General features: G+C 44.4%; 2 protein-coding genes across 5 annotated transcripts in view; one reads left to right on the top strand and one right to left on the bottom strand.

Annotated features, from left to right (window-relative positions):
* The window catches only part of AMDHD1 (amidohydrolase domain containing 1), a 20778-nt gene extending 16451 nt beyond the window's left edge, over nt 1-4327 (top strand). For 2 of the 4 annotated variants that reach the window (XM_080603872.1, XM_080603869.1), the window contains one exon: nt 3004-4327. In XM_080603872.1, coding sequence (XP_080459998.1) covers nt 3004-3154 — 151 coding nt within the window. In that variant the 3' untranslated portion in view covers nt 3155-4327. Of the gene's footprint in view, nt 1-1332; nt 1936-3003 lie in introns of those variants that run through there. The other 2 variants (XR_013954700.1, XM_080603871.1) reach the window with 2 other exon arrangements.
* HAL (histidine ammonia-lyase) lies at nt 999-15779 on the bottom strand. The gene is made up of 20 exons (XM_080603858.1): nt 15391-15779; nt 14880-14940; nt 14676-14703; nt 14286-14360; nt 14108-14180; nt 13944-14010; nt 13723-13760; nt 13518-13643; nt 11681-11820; nt 9893-9940; nt 8281-8428; nt 8104-8199; nt 7928-7986; nt 7259-7339; nt 6257-6322; nt 6005-6170; nt 4446-4580; nt 3305-3413; nt 3130-3199; nt 999-2126 (listed from the first exon to the last, which is right to left on the bottom strand). The coding sequence occupies exons 1-20, from the start codon at nt 15635-15637 to the stop codon at nt 1977-1979; spliced, it is 1983 nt and encodes a 660-aa protein (XP_080459984.1). The 5' UTR covers nt 15638-15779; the 3' UTR covers nt 999-1976.

Raw genomic sequence — 15779 nt, 5'->3', positions numbered from 1 at the left:
TTGGCCAAATCCAGTAGCCATTTTGGAGCATGCCCCAGGGCTATAATTAGCGGGAGGTTTGCAGTGAGAGGATGTGGTTATACTTCAGTGGCATAACTGGCTTAAGTGGTTCCTGATGGCTGGCTACATGGCCCTGCCATTGCGCGGTTTGCTGTGCTGCTACCACTGCGTCCATGCAGCTGCCAGGGAAAGCACAGCACGCTGAAACGCAAAACATTTCTTTTTGCTTGCTGTTAATTTGGCTCACTTCGGCAATGACACTCACTGCGTCGGCTGCTGCAGCACATGGAGCGGGATGTAGGTAGGAGTGGAGCAGGTAGGAACCGCGCCTGCTGGTTTTGCTGTTGGAGAAGCTATTATTTAGCCACACCCTAAGGCTGAGGGCAAATGGATGAACAACCAGGCACGTATCTCCTAGGGTCACTCTCACAGATGATTTTAATTAATAGCCAATTTTATACAAAATGGAACAGCTTCAGCAGGAGGTTGAGATAGGCTTGCTGCAGAGAGCCCAGAGCTGAAAAGGTGGAGACAGACTTGGCACAGGAGGGAGAGACAGAGGCCAGAGACAGAGGGTGCTGAACTGGGATCTCACACACATGGGTGGGTACCCTCACTCCCAGCTCTACTTAGCGCTGGGCTGAGGGCCCAGCACCACGCTTGTGTTTGTATCTTGGCGTGACGAGTCAAAAGTCACCTGGCTCTGCGCAGGGCAGGACACCCTGTAAGTCATGTTTTCTCCTGGCCAGGTTCAGTGTCTCCCTGCCAGCTTTCCAGAGGGTGTGAATCCTGTCCTTGGGGCACGTTTATCATTGCAGGTCCCACCCAGAGACACACATGGGTGGCCCCACACTAGTAATTCAGCTGCCCTGTGCAGCATAGCTGAGGCCTGGGAGGGTTTCTAGTCCATGCTGAACCCACACGTGGCTGTGGTTATCAGGCCTGTACTGCCAAGGCTACTGGTTTTTAACTGGTCTTTACATGTCACTGTGCTGTGATGTGAAGCTAAGTCCTGAGTCCTGCCTTGCAAAATACATAGCCTGTGCCAGAGGTCGGTGTTGTAACACAGAGCACGTTACAACACAAGTTTCTCCATGGGGACAAGGCCCTCTGCTGCCAGGCGGATGCCCAGTAAGCCATGGAAGTGCAGGTCTCCAGCGCTGGTTCACATCCACACCACCTCTTCCTCCCCAGAAAGAGTCTGTACCCTTTCCAGGCCCCTTTGCCACCTGTCCTGCTTATTTCTAGGCTAAGGCTTTGTTTCACTTTTTCATCATGACAGGAAAACACAGTGCTGCAGCTGTATGTGAAGCCTCTCTACTTTTATTGCAGGTGTGAGCCCATAGGTCTTGGAAAGCTGCATTAAACGTAGTCCATCATCAGAACACAACGTATTTGTTCTGGAGCGATGATACCCATAGCATGTTCTTTTGCACACAGCTTTTTTGATTTGTGAAGCACCTGTTCTAAAAATGCTCTTGTTACACAAGAATCTGTATACCTCACAGAAGATCTGCACAGTGCTGGAGGAGCAAGAGAGAGAAGAATTAAGTGTCAGAGATAATTTTGCTTGTGGCAGAATGAAGGGTACTGCAGCAGTTACCCAAAGGAAAAAGGTGAGAATAACAAATCTCAGCTGTTCAGTATCCTTGGCACAGATAAAGAGAAGAGAAGCAAAGAGCTGACAAAACAAATGCGAGAGGCACTGAATAAAACATCCACTGGTTTCAGCAGGAGTCTGAATATTTTGTGTTCAAAAGCTCAGGAAGATCAGTCAAATCCACACTATTATGACAGAGCTGTCTTTCACATGTGAAGAAACTAGTGAGCCATTTTTCTTCCATTGCTATGTGCTCCTGAGTGGGACAAACGGTTCTTTTGGGTCATCCAAAGAAACCACCCTTATTTTTGGTGAAACAGCCATACACAGGGAAGGTCCTGGAAAGGATCTGCTCTGTACTCGAGGAGAGCAACTATTAAAGTTCATTCTGATGTGAGTGGTCGTGGCCAGTGTGTGTTTTCTTTCCCAGTGATCCCAGGGAGAAGGCCGTTGGTGAACCAGGTCTTGATTCAGGGATGTGTTCTCTCCTGTACTTTTCAATGTAAGGTTTGGCTACTTCCCACACCTGTGAAATCAGAAAGTAAAACAGGAGAGTTGGAAGGAAAACTGAAGAATTATTCTTCATACTCAGTTAGACATCGATATTCAAGTTCAGGAAACCCTGTTGGAAATTTACTGGGATGTAGCTGAGAATTAGAGGCCTGCATAAATAAGCTGTAGGTGATCAACAGAAATAGCAAAGCAGGCAGAGTGAGGTTTAGGGAAGAGATGGAGTTGAGAGGGGACAGGAAAAGATACAGCTCTGGGGGGATAAGATGAAAGGATTCAAGATGAAAACGTTGCATCTTGTCTTGTTAGCAGGCGAATGCTTGGTGTGCAATAGTTGGGAGAGGATCACTGTCACTAGTTACCAAATCCCTGGGTCATGAAGGGGCCAGGGAAACAAAATGACAGCTGATATGGCCAAAGAAAAATGGAAGGGATAATGTCTGGTATTTAAGGCAGACAAGGAGAGGAAAATATTCTATAGTCTCCTGTGTCTCTTCTTTCAAGGCTGTAAGACATATGGCTGCAAGGCAAACAGCCTCACAGAGGAGGGACTGGGATCTTCCATTTGCTTACTCTCACTGATTGTTTGTTATTTACATTTTACAAACAAGTGAGATATGTTTGTGCAGTCCCATAGCCGTACAAACACTTGGCCTGGGTTAGCACTGCTAAGGCCACTGCTGTTCCCTCGTGCACCTCCCCTTACCACTTCTAGCGGCCTGCCGGGCCCGAGGGCCTCACGGCTGGGGAGCGTGCTACCTGGGGAACGAGGATCGCCATCCGGAGAGCAATCCCATTGGAGACGGGATCCACTGGAGATGGGTGGGGGTGTGGGACCCTGCCCTCAGGCAGCTCCCTGCCAGTTTTAGTAATGTAAACTATTTATTACACAGGACCAGGCAAAGGAGCGCTGTTACTGACTCCGGCCAAGTGACCATAGCGAGGGGCATCCCCGGAGCGGAGCTGCGGTGTGCCCCTGAGGACAGAGCCCACGGCCCCCGCCAGACGCCAACACTCGCCTTCTGCTCCACGAGCAGCCTGTGAGCCGCTTCGATGTCCGGGGCCATGAAGCGGTCCTTCATCCAAGGCCTGCAACGAGACCCAGTGAGAACATTGGCCAAACATTAACCGGCAGCGGCAGCAGGTCTCCAAAGTGGCAGGTGACCTCTGCCTGTCGCGTTTATCTGATCTTACCTCACAACTGAGCGCACAAGGTCGTAGACCTTCTCCAATGGCGTTGTCGTCCTCAGAGGGCGTAGGAATTCGATGCCCTGGCAGGCAGCGAGCAGCTCGATAGCCAGAACTAGGGAATCACAACAGCAGGGGAGATGTTCAGCAGGTGCAGCTCAGGGTGAGGCTTCCTTGATGAAAATAGCCTTGGCGTTCGGTCTAGCTGGTATGACATTGCTTCAGGTAATATAAAAAAGAACAGTGGATCCACGCACCCGTGAGATGCAGCCCAGAAGCAGATCATTTTATGGGTCATCCAGCATTTTAGAAAGCAGTTTTGGGGTGGTCTGCCATGCAGACTTTTCAGTATGGCAGGAACTCCTAGTTACCACAGTCTTACACCATAAAAATCTCTTCCAGGGTATCTTGAATACCCAAAGTAATGGGCATCATAAATTAGAAAACTTTTTAGGGCTGAGATGAACAAAGAGGCCTGAGCTGTAGAAGGGTTCTGCTTATGAAACTTTGAAGGAGATTATTCTTTCTGGAGAAGTTTGCACCTTATCTGCCCACCTCAGACCTGATGATTATTGGCATTAGTTCCTCAGTCTCACAAGCCAACTCACCAAAGGAGCTGGCTAAATCAGCTGGATCTAGAATATGCTGTTTCTCAACACAATGTTGAAATGTGTTGTTTCTCAGACCCACTAGTCTGCACGTGAAGAATGCAGTTCCAGAAAACTAAGTCTTTAGAGCACTTGTGTATAAACTCAAGTGGGCAAATGAGTTTAATGTTTGTGTCCTATTTATTACTCTGTTCTTCCACTAACAGGTGACATCTGTATCTAAGCACATCATCTGCCAAACAAATAAATAAAAGGAAAAAAAAAAAGAGCAATCTGTACTTCAAAGCAAGAGACAACAGTTTTGCTGAGCATCCTGTAGTAAGTAGTTTTGTTTCACAAGAAACACTTAGCCCTGGATTTACCTCATCTTTGTTCCAACTGCTTGTAAAAGTATATACTTAATAAAATATTTTTAAATAGTTCTTTCAGATGCATTAAGCCTTTTTTCTAATCATCTAAACATCTAAAAATAATGGCATTAATATCTTAATCCAGTTACATACATAAGGTTTGTCTGGAAATCATCGTTTTAATGTTACCTTGTTCCACGTGCTCAATGACTCTCAATGCTTTTCTTGCAGACCATCCTCCCATGGACACGTGGTCCTCTGTAGCAGCACTGGTGGACAGAGAATCCACAGACGAGGGATGGCACAAGGCTTTGTTCTCCGAAACTGCGAAAACCCAATGCAGTGCATGTAGGGCAGAACAGGCAATGATACCAAAAACAATAGCCAGCCTGGATCAAAGAGCTCATCCACCACCACAGGCTGCAGTGGAGAACACAACTTCTGCCCCTCTTTGCAGAACACATCAATGTTTTAGCTGAGTAGTTTGCAATAAACACCTTGAAAACTACCATCACATCTAAAAACAGTCACTGATACTGGTCTTTAAATGCAAATATTAACCAAAGACAGAAAGTCTGCCCACTCCCCACCACGAGCCCTTGGCCTCAGCACTGTGATGGGCTGGGAGGCAGGGCTGTCCTCACTGCCATGTTGGTGGCTGGGGAATGCCCTGGGGTCTCTCGGGTGGCAGACACGAGCTGTGAGTGCGAGGCCTGTGAGCAGAGCAGATGCCCCTGGCACCTGCAGCCCAGCAGCAGTTGAGCTCTGCAGCCATCACAAACTCTGTCCAGACAAAAGGAAAAGTTGCCAGCCTTCAAACACAGTGATGAGCCCTTCAGCTCATATTCCAGTCCCACTTCCCAAAACAGCCTCTGGGCAGAGCCATTTTATTATATCGATTTAGCTCATCGACTGGTTTTCTGCTGGGTATTTATCTGCTTATTATCCGACGTCCTCTGTTCCTGACTGCGTCTCTTACTTACATTTTACCCTTTGCTTGCAGCATGTTTATCTTCATGTGGGCTCGTGCGTCCCTGAACTGTAATATCCCAGAGGCCAGCATGCTTGTTGTTGGTTTAGTCATGAGTACTAGAGGAAAAATATACTAGAGCTTTTTTTTTGGTGTGCTCCTCTGATATGCAGCCCTGGGAACTCCTGTGGAGTTTGCTACTGGTGTAAGTACCTGGCCATCAGATGAAGACACCGAGTGCTAAGGGTATCAGCCCAGCTTTGACACAAGTGGTGTCCCTATGAGAACTGAGGAATAAAGGTGCCTCCACTTAGAGACCATACCTATTCAAACAGAGGATCTAGGTTTGGCAGAGTGGCTCAGACAGATACAGTGTGTTGCCTGCAGAGCTTGCTGTGAATTTTACAGCCTTATCTGGGCTGATTTGCAGGCTGCTGGGTACAGAGCTCTCACTGATTTCAGCTAGGGCTTGTGTGTTGGCAACTCTGTACACAGAGGACTCTCTGCCAAGCCCATCAAGATGCAAGCATTCCTGAAGTCCACCTATGGGTTTGCATGCTCAGAGCACTAAATTTGCTCAGTGTAGAACAAAGAACCCCAAGCTGAAATAATTGCAGCTGCACTGAACGCTCAGACATCGCACCCAGCCAGCTCAAAGCATGTGGAGAAGAGAAGGAAAACAGGAGTGAGATCCCGTGACAACAACTATCAAATCACAACTGCCTCAGTGTAAATTGGTCTTTCTCGCTTGCCCTATTGATCCTGCTTAAGCACTCACCCAGGGCAGCTGCTGTGCAGTGTGCAATCATGAAGCCAGAGTTCAGGCCTCCTTCGGTGACTAAAAACGCAGGCAGTTCACTGAGCGAGGGGTTGCAGAGCCTCTCAATTCTTCTTTCACTAATTGCAGCGAGTTCATGCACACCAATTGCCAAGTAGTCCAAAGCCTATAAAAGATGTCCTCATTAAATTAGGTGACAGGAATAAAATCAGAAACTATAATGTCTTTTTTTTTCTCTATATGCTTAATTACCTTTGCAGGATATTCGCCATGAAAATTTCCTCCAGAAATGGTCTCTGCTCTTTCAGCAAACACCATCTTTAAGGAGAGGTTAAGGCACAAGTATGAATCAAATACAGCTTATGTGAAAGATATCTGTGAGCAATCAGAATATCTTATCTGAAGGTATGTTTGCACTAGTAGGCTTTTATTTGCAAATACATTGTATCACAACTACCTACTTTTCAGAAAATGAAGGCCCAATTTCAGTTCTCCAAACTTGTAGACACAGTTTTGACATGTATTCTTTTTCAAATGGACTACATGAAAAGAGGTGTTTGATTAGGGGGTGGGATTATTAGGGGTGCAAAGAAACACGTGTTTGGATCACAGCACAATTTCTCAGTTACTTGGTAGATTCTCTCCAAGGCACATACAATTTTAGACAGGTAACAAGCAGTGATGCATGTCAGCTATCAATGGGATGTTGCACGTAGTATCTTCATAATGCTGAGGAGAATCCAGCCTTGCTCGGTGCCAGTGCAAGAAGTGCGCCCATAGTTTACCAGGCTGAACCACGAGGAGGCTTACCAGTCATGTATGTTTTGTCTGCCTTCCCTGACGGAATGCAAACCTTGCTCTGGAACGCAGGTCTCTCTTGTGCTGCACCACCAGATGTTTCACACAACAAGTCACCATTCATCTAAGTCCATTTGGCTACCAAGTCCCACCTATCTACAGAAACAGAAGAAAGTAGAAGAATATCTAGGAAACAGAAGCATGTAGGATATTATCTAGGAAACCTTTAACATGCACTAGATTGAATGCATGAGTGGTTCCCTTGCCCCAGCACACACTTGCACGCGCTGATGCAGATATGGGGAAGGGAAGAGAGGCTGACGTTGCAACCACTGGTAGTTACTGACTGAAACCAACTAGGACTTTTTTGCCTCATATACAAATAATTACTTGGAAAAAAAAGGATAAAAAAGGACAAGTAAAATGTTAGAAAGAAATAAAGTTGTAAAAAGATACAGGGTTGTCTGTGGCACTATTGATTTCAGTCATCATGATGTCCTTCACGAAAGCGATTGTATCGTTTACAACTCCATGGACCTAGAACAAAAGACAGCACCTGAGCTTAGCATATACTCTTATTTCATCCTTGGGGTGCTGACCCACCTGCAGGTGCTCTCTTTCTCTTTGTCCCAGTCTCTACATCTACAAGCAAAGACAGTCTTGGATTTGCTCTTAAAACCAGGAGGACTTTCATTAATTCCACTGATTTAATAGTTTTGCTCATGTTAAAACTCATGGCATTGAGTTCATCTAGTATGTTTGAGAGGTATCTGAACAATTTATCTCTCTGTCTGCTTCTGGAAACACCTTTCCCCAGTTCATGGTCTTAACTTCAGTGCAGAAGAAACACCCTCTAAAGCCTGCAAATGGGGAAACCAGTGCCTTCCCCCTGCTACCAGTATCTGATCTTTTTCAGATCCAAACACCAGATACTGCCTGAGGGATGTGTGCATGGGATCAGCAAATTACACATCCCTACTAATATTAACTTTGAAGTGAGGGAGAAACAAAATAAAATCTCTTTCTCTAAAGGAGTCAGACAATGTATAGATGATAGTATTTTTGAGGTGGGCATTTTACCATCTTTTTTCTCTTGTTATGAAAGGAAATAAAGTCAGTTTTTACCTGAGGACAGCAGCGCATTGTGTACGCATCCTGAACTCGGTCACAAAATCGATGGCTCTCTAGGAGGAACAATGGGATGAAAAGCAGATATTCCTCACACAAAGGCATAGGTGCTACGGTTGGAAGACCCAGCCTGTCTTGTGCAACCTGGCAGGGTGAAGGTTGAGATTACTCACCTGCTATTTCTGATGGATGATGGTCAGAATCCAGGAGGGACCTGAATCGAAATGCCACTTCAGCCTGCCCTTTGTGTGGGCGCACAGCATGGATGTCTGGTAAGACAAATTAGACTGATAGGTTTGGCCTCTCTCCAATGGCTGCAAGCAAACAGTCAGGAAAAGTCCAGTACCCACCGGTATCAAAGGCCTTAGTTGTACCCTTCAGGACTTCAAGTGTAAGGGCAGCGACTATGTCTGCTTGCCTAGCAATAGCACTGGCTCTTTCAACTGCTTCACATCCCAGCGAGGTGATCATTTGTGTCCCGTTGATGAGAGCCAGACCCTTCAAAGAGAGAGCAGATGTTCAGCGAGATCATTGCAGCTATTCCACATGCTGTGATAATTACCCATCTCAGGGATAATTCTCTTTCTCGTATAAGGCATGTAAAGACCTTTGCTAAGCTCCCTGGGTTGTCCTGAAGAAAATCATAAAAAGAACAGCTTGACTGGGTATCTTTGCTACATAAATTGTCAATGTTCACGACCCTACTAAGTTATTATAAACACCTTTGGAACTCCAGTGGTTCCAAGAAAGAGGTTTATTTAGTTCACGTTATTTCAAATTTTAAAAGTCTTTTCTAAGTGCTTTGGAAGTGGAGTGTTTATTACTATTATTATTGATTTTAATTTTATTATTATTATTATTTCTTAAGTCATTAAACCAAAGAAGTTAAGAGCATGGGTTTTGCAAATAACCAATCATAATAAAGAAATGGAGAGTTAAAACAGAATTAAAAGCAGAACTAAAAGTTTTAACTGCTTTCAAAGATTTGTTGAGTTCAGCTAAAAGTAGCTCCGGATTTGTTCTAAACAAACATGAGGCCCATTTCAGAATCACAGAATGGTTGAGGTTTGGAGGGACCTCTGAAGATCTTCTAGTCCACCCCCCTTGCCAAGCAGGGTCACCTAGAGCAACGGGAGCTTGCCGTCTGCCTTTAGGAGACACTGGGTTTGGCTTCCTGTCCCTGCTGTTGCTTTACAGCTTCTGAGCCCCCTTACCAGCCCTCTCATCTGCTGCATTGCCGTGTAAACTTTAATAATTAAGTGAGATTCATCTCACCCAGTTTTAACCATCTAGAAGTGAGATATCTGGTTCAAGTCAGTCATCTGAGCTCTTACTAAGGTCAAAGGGCCGAGAAGTACCTTCAGAGGGCTCAGATGAGGACAGATTCAAATACCAAGCACCTGGCAAAGTGAACTGCTGATTGGCAGATAGATCTGCACCGGTGCTGCGAGGCATAGATCTACTAGTACTGTTTGCATTGCTGTGGCTATGAGCAAAAAGAAGCCTGTCCTCATCAGTGCAATACTACACCAGGTTCCACTGACCCGGAGACACACGGGATGGCAACTGTGATGACTTCTACCCATGAAAGGTCAGGAGCGGATGGAAACACAGATCTGTACCAGTTACCACTGGCAAAAGGACTGAATTCTATCAGTGGTATTAAAAAGGGGGTGGGGGGCAAGATGTGATTTATTTTTCTGCTGTCCTGAAGCCCTGCAGTCACAGCTTCTCTGATAGCTGCAGTTGCCACACAGATGGGAGTTGCAACAGGAATGCTGCCATAAGCCCTGCTAGAGAACAGGGTCTCTGGCATCCCTCCCCACAGCTGACTTCAAATACCCTTCTGGAGCTTAATTTAAAATGGCTGTTAATTCATTTCAGGCTTAAATAGCAAGTTTAAAGCAACTAGTGATTGCCTAAGCTTGTTTTTCATCAGCTGTCATCATTACACTTTATTACCTCTTTTGGTTTCAAGGTAATTGGTCTCAGACCATGGGCTTCCAGGACCTGTGAAAGAGTTTAATGAAAAGATAATTAATGATTTTTTCCCCCAGTAATTCAACTACCAAAACTATAAAATCATAACTGTTTTCATAAATGAAATTTTTTTAAAAAATAACTCCCAAATGAAGCAAGAAAAGGAGTTTTATATTATGAATATTTTAGATTAATTTTTCTGCTGGGCAAAATAAAGGACAGCATTTTGGAGCTTCTAAACTAGCACCTCATTTCCCAGTTCCATAAAGGAAGGCAGTAGGAGCACTAACGTGAGATACTGTCACAGCCCCTTAACAGGTATCATGTATTATCTCATGGGAAAGAGTAATATGAGAGAAGGCTGGAAACAGCTTGGGAAGATAGTTCTGCCTACCTCCTGCCACACCGCAGATTTGGTTTGGTGTAAACTATTCCCTTATAAATGATTCCCTAACTCTTCCTACAAAAAAATCTCTAGGGGAAAAGAGTCCTACTCAGTCATACATTCTACGTATGTCTGTTCCATAAAATCGCTCCTGTGGGAAATGGAGGAACGGCGTAACCTTGGTTCTGATAAGAGTCCTCTCAGCCCTTCCAACTGAAGGGTTAACAAATTTCAGAGGTGTGCAATTGTAACTTCTGGTCCCAAACCAAAACAGATCCTCCTGCCTCTGGAAATGATACAAGGAACTATTTGGGCAATGGCAGAAGCAGGGAGGTCAAGAGAGAGAAGGTGGGAAGGCTGGATGATTTCATGTTGAAAATACATCCTGGGGAGTCTGTCTTTCTGTCTTCAATTCCATTTCTGCTACAGAACTCTTTCAGGAGCCAACAGCCTGAAGAACAAAGTTCTTCATTTGTCTGCTGCCCTATTTCCCCTCCCATCAATTGTTTCCTGCATTCCCAGGGAGATGGGCAAAAGCTGAGATAGTGATGCTCCAAATATATTACTTAGGTTCATAGTGTAATGAGCCAAGGTCCCTCCAACATCTGAAAACAGAACGTCTGGCACATGCTGGCCTCCTTCCTCCCTAAATCCTCTCCCTGTAATTTTAAGCACTTCTACAGCCTACCTTTATGGTACAATTATCAATCCTTTAATAAATCCGGTGAGTAACTATTATGAATAAATATTAATGGATAGGAGTGATAGGAGTGACGGAACAAACTACTCTGAAAAACTTCGGAGAGGCCAGACTTGGAGATGTTCAATGTTAGAGCAATCTGCTGATGTATTAGTGACAGGGTAACAATTAATTAATTAAAAATTAATTCTATTATACAGCATCTTGCTGTAGAGGAGGATGCTATAAAGATTCCCTGTGACCCTTGTTAATCTATCAAAAATTAAACGTCCAAATCTGTGTACCCGCTTAAAGCCATTATAAAAAGCAGTATAAACATTACTGATAAATTCCTGCCTTCCATAAATCCCCAGTTAATCTCAGCATTTTTGAATTGATCTTGGGTTTGTTGTAACAGTGCTGATGTTTATGGAGCTGATGATGTAGTAATGTATCTTTTGTAGCTGGTATCACATCCTGTTCATCCCTAACTGATGTCACTGCAGTACCTTGCATTATGATACTATGGCATGATATTTCTTTAGGACTTAATAACATGCTGGGCATTCATTTCTGCTCCCGTGATACGTGGGTCACTTGTTCTATTCTCATGTATCCACCTTCCTCAAGGTAGAGGATGAGATTTTAAACACAACCTAGTCCCAATTCAAACTGTACACTAAATCTGAAGACTTTTAAATCTTACGTATTTAGCATCAGCCCAGCCACTCTTTGGGGACCACATCTTTCCTTCTCCAATTAATCCCAGAGCGAGATGAGAGAGGGGAGCCAAGTCTCCGCTGGCCCCAACTGTCCCTTTCTCAGGGATGTAAGGCAGGCAGGATGCTAGAAAGAAAACAAATACAACTTCTGTTAGAGCTTCCCCTTGATATGCTCCTTGGAAAACAGAGAAGCCAGCACGTGAAGGTGGTCACAGTAACATCCTGTAATGGTCATCCATGGTCAATGGCACCAACATGACTACTCATCTTGCAGACAGGGGTTTGTCCATGCTCCAAGACTGGCTGCAATTTATAAAGAAATCGATTCCCTTTTGAATTCAGTTCTGTAAGGAGGGGGGACCACAGCTAGGAGTCTATAAGCACATGGCCAGGCAGCTAAAATGCCACTCTCAGCTCCCCATCACAGGCTGGCCACCAGCCAAAGCTATCTGTTCATTTCCCACTTCACTAAACACTGAGTAACTCCTAGAAGCCATCTCCAAACCCTTTTCCCTTGTCCCATCCCTCTGGGCACTGAAAGCATGGGAATGAAGAAATAGAGCCCAGGGAACCTCTGTCTATCCTCAAAACAAGTCCTGAACAGGGAGCAGAGGCGCTCTTTGGTCACCGCTGCCACTCTAGCACACCTCGCCAGAGGGACCATCAACGAAGAGCCACCAACAAAGAGCAGAGCCACCCCTTTGGTCTCCCTGCTGTTGTGTCCAGCAGGGACACTCTGCTTCAACTGCTGTGACAGCTGTGGTGGCAACGCGAACTGCTGACCACGCTCTTCTGTGGGTCTGCCCGGTAGTCCTGCTCGTGAAAACTTGTGCACCTCTCAGGGATCTGCTCATGAAAACAGGTGCATCTGCTCGGCAAACACCAGTGCTCTGCGTGGTGATGGCCCCACCCAAAAGTCTTGGTGTCCCAAAAGGTACTGGCATGCACGTCAGCGTGAACCCAACCAGACAAATATTAGCGGCCTTTGCAAGAGAGCTTGCCTGGAGTCAGCATCATGTTCTTCACAGATCAACTACTGATGGCAGCAGCGAGGCATCACCATTTAGGCTGGCTGATGTCAGTGTTTAAAAGACAAGTACATGTCTTTCAAAAGACACTTACGCTTAAACACTTTAAATGACATTTTAAGTGTCACCCTGCTCTGCAGGGGAAGGCCTATGGCTCACCAGGGATTCAGGGACCCAAGTCAGTTGGTTTGACACCGGGGAGTAGAACAACAGGTCAGTGGTTAAAAAAAAAAAGGTATTTAACATTTAACATTTCAACATTTCCCATAGGCCACCCTTGCCATGAGCAGTCAGTATGGAAGCAGCTCTCACTCACTGCTGGCCTTGGCCTGTTTGTGAGCAGGGAACACTTCCTTTTATCGTGTGCCCACAGCTTTCATTGAAGAAAACCTGAGAAATATGATCAGGTTTGCACTTAAGACTGGGGGTGAGCCATGATCTAAATCATCCAGGTTTGGCTCCTGTTTCTACCAGAAGCTTCCTGCTTAGCCTTGAGCTAATCACCTGAGCCCTCAGAGGCTCATTTACCACACTTCTGCCTGTTACACCTCCGCCTCACCTGCTGCTTCTGCTCACACCCAAGTTCTTCACTAAAGGATTGGTCATTAACCATGAGCCTGCATAGGAACAAGTCCTGATCTCTCACAACTATGAAGCCAAATAAACAACATCCATAGCTTGACTCATTGAGCTCTATCCTTTAAAGAAAAAGTTAAATACCAAACCGAACAAACACCACCACCAACAATAACAACGAAAGAGAGGGAAGCCTTCTTTCAGCATCTTTTTTTACCATTAAATGCTTCGATAACTTGCTGGAGGGTTTCTAGGGAAATTCCACTGTACCCTTTTGCTAGGACATTGATCCTCAGCGCCAACAGCATGCGAGACCTCTCGGGGGTCAACGGTTTCCCCACACCTGGAACAGTAATGGGCTCAGTTACCCAGCTGCTGTCAACAGCGCAGGAAAGAGAAAACACCAAGCGATTTCTTGTTACCTGCAGAATGTGAACGAACCAAGTTCACTTGAAGCTCCCTATGAAGACAAAAAAATAGTTACGTAAAAAGTAAGTTTTTGAAATACTTTTTTTTTTTTTGCACAAAACAGAAATACTAAAGCAGCCCCCTCTCATCTAATCATAAGCATGCAGTGTAGAGCTGCTCCACCTTCTTTATTCCCTCAAAAGAAAGGAAGAAGAGAGCTGCATACATAACTTACATAAGTTTACTGTTTGGAATGACAGTTCTGGCAAACTTCCCAAACCCGGTGGTGATTCCATAAACAACTGCAAGAAACACACATTTCTGGTTAAGGAGAGGGCCTGAGATAGTTTTCAAAGTGGCTGACAAAAACAGTTGATAGTTAGTGATAAAAATATTTACCTGTCTGTTCCTTTACAATCCTTTCAATTACTTCTCGTGATCGTTTGACTTTAGCTTCAGCTTCAGGTGTGAGCTAGAAAATGAGTATTTTTGAATATTAGTTTATCTATCACATCATTTAATTCTAATCGTAGAAAGATAAACATGATTTTTTGCCATGTTTGTTCAGAATCTTTACCTTTATCTTGTAGAGCCCCTTTCCCAAACTGACCAGGTCCTCCGTTGTTAAGCTGTTGCCATCTAAAGAAATATACTACACCAAAGAACCACCTTTTAGTTTGGGTTACATATACACATAGAATTGCTTAATGATCACAGCATTAAAACAACAACAACAATAACAAAAAAAAACAACCAAAGCTCAGCAATGACAGGAAGGTCATGCATGCTCTCATTCATAAATAGGAACACCGTAACAAAATTGCAATAAGCAAATCACAATTTAGATTCCCAGGCCCAGAAGACCTAACAGCCACTGATCTCATGAATTTTGCAGTGGCTAACTCTCCACAAGCTCTGAAGAGTATGAGGATCATTACTAAGTTGTAAAATCATTGGTGATTCCTACCTGTTCTGGTTCTCGGTATTTGCTATATCTGAAAGTTACGTAAAGGAAAAGAAATGGCAAACATGACGTCACAAGTAGTAGTGTCCATTCGATTAAAACTGGCAATGTCTTTTAAAAATGAAGGAACACTGAAAGAACATGGAAATCCAGAAAATTATAAATCTGGAATTATATAAAATTTATGGAATGCTCCAAAAAGGATACAAATGAACTCCTTCTGGCTGAGATGGTATGAAATCTGGAGACATTATGTCTCCTTCTATAACTAGAAGATATATCCAAAGTAAACATGAATGGGATTAAACTGTATTCTAAGTATAGATTAATTTGTTATTCATTACAATATACAACAGTAAGTATTCTAATTTGCAATCATCAGCACCAAATAAATTTATATGCCTCTAGGAAAATAATTAGTGTTTATGTAGTTTATTTAAGGTAATCTAAAGACAGAAACAGAAGAACCCAATCCTTGGACATATGCTCCATCTCCTGAACAATCACAGAGAGTATAAGACATCACATAGGGATGATATATACAGCATCCTGTAGTTTCTAAACCCTAAATAGTTCTGTTAGAATTTACATTTTGGTATTTTTCCATAAAAATCTTAGACACCGTCTCTGATGCAATTTTAGATCAACTAAAACACAGCTTGCTAACTCAGGTGCCAACGCAGTCATTTCGTCATGCATTGCCTAAGGTTTTGCTTACCAACTTCAACAAATTCATTGTCCTCCAGGGCGTCCTCCACCGTGTCATCAAGATCCAGCAAGCCAAGACCCTTGCACCTTCGAACATAAAATTTTACTTCTTCCACCGATGTAAATCCTCCGTTGTCGGGTTTGTTTTTCATGTACCGTCTCACAGCTTCCCTTCCCAGCCATCCGACTGTGTTAGCACCGTTCAGGCACGGCACTGCCAGCCATTCCCCTCGGACGTGCACTGTGTATCTTGGCATGCTTTCTCTCCAGAATTGTTCCTTGCCTGAAGGGCTGCAGTGTGAAGCAGCCTTACATTTACCACGCCACAGCCCGAGAGCAGTATCCAGCCGGATTCCGGTGTCCCAATCAGATCAAGGCAAAAATCCACCCCCAAAGATC

Source organism: Anser brachyrhynchus (genome assembly GCF_964034855.1).
Source record: "Anser brachyrhynchus genome assembly, chromosome: 1".
Classification (NCBI taxonomy): Eukaryota; Metazoa; Chordata; class Aves; order Anseriformes; family Anatidae; genus Anser; species Anser brachyrhynchus.
Note: the sequence above shows the minus strand (reverse complement) of the source record. Positions and strands in the feature narration are given on the sequence as shown.

Bases quoted from the DNA above. Each gene is read 5' to 3' on its own strand.
- HAL (XM_080603858.1), bottom strand. From the start codon at position 15,637: ATGCCAAGATACACAGTGCACGTCCGAGGGGAATGGCTGGCAGTGCCG. The intron at 14,704-14,879 runs GTATCCTTTTTG...CGTAACTTTCAG, and splicing joins CAGCCAGAAGGAGTTCATTT to ATATAGCAAATACCGAGAAC. The intron at 4,581-6,004 runs GTGAGTGCTTAA...GGGTTTTCGCAG, and splicing joins CTGCACAGCAGCTGCCCTGG to TTTCGGAGAACAAAGCCTTG.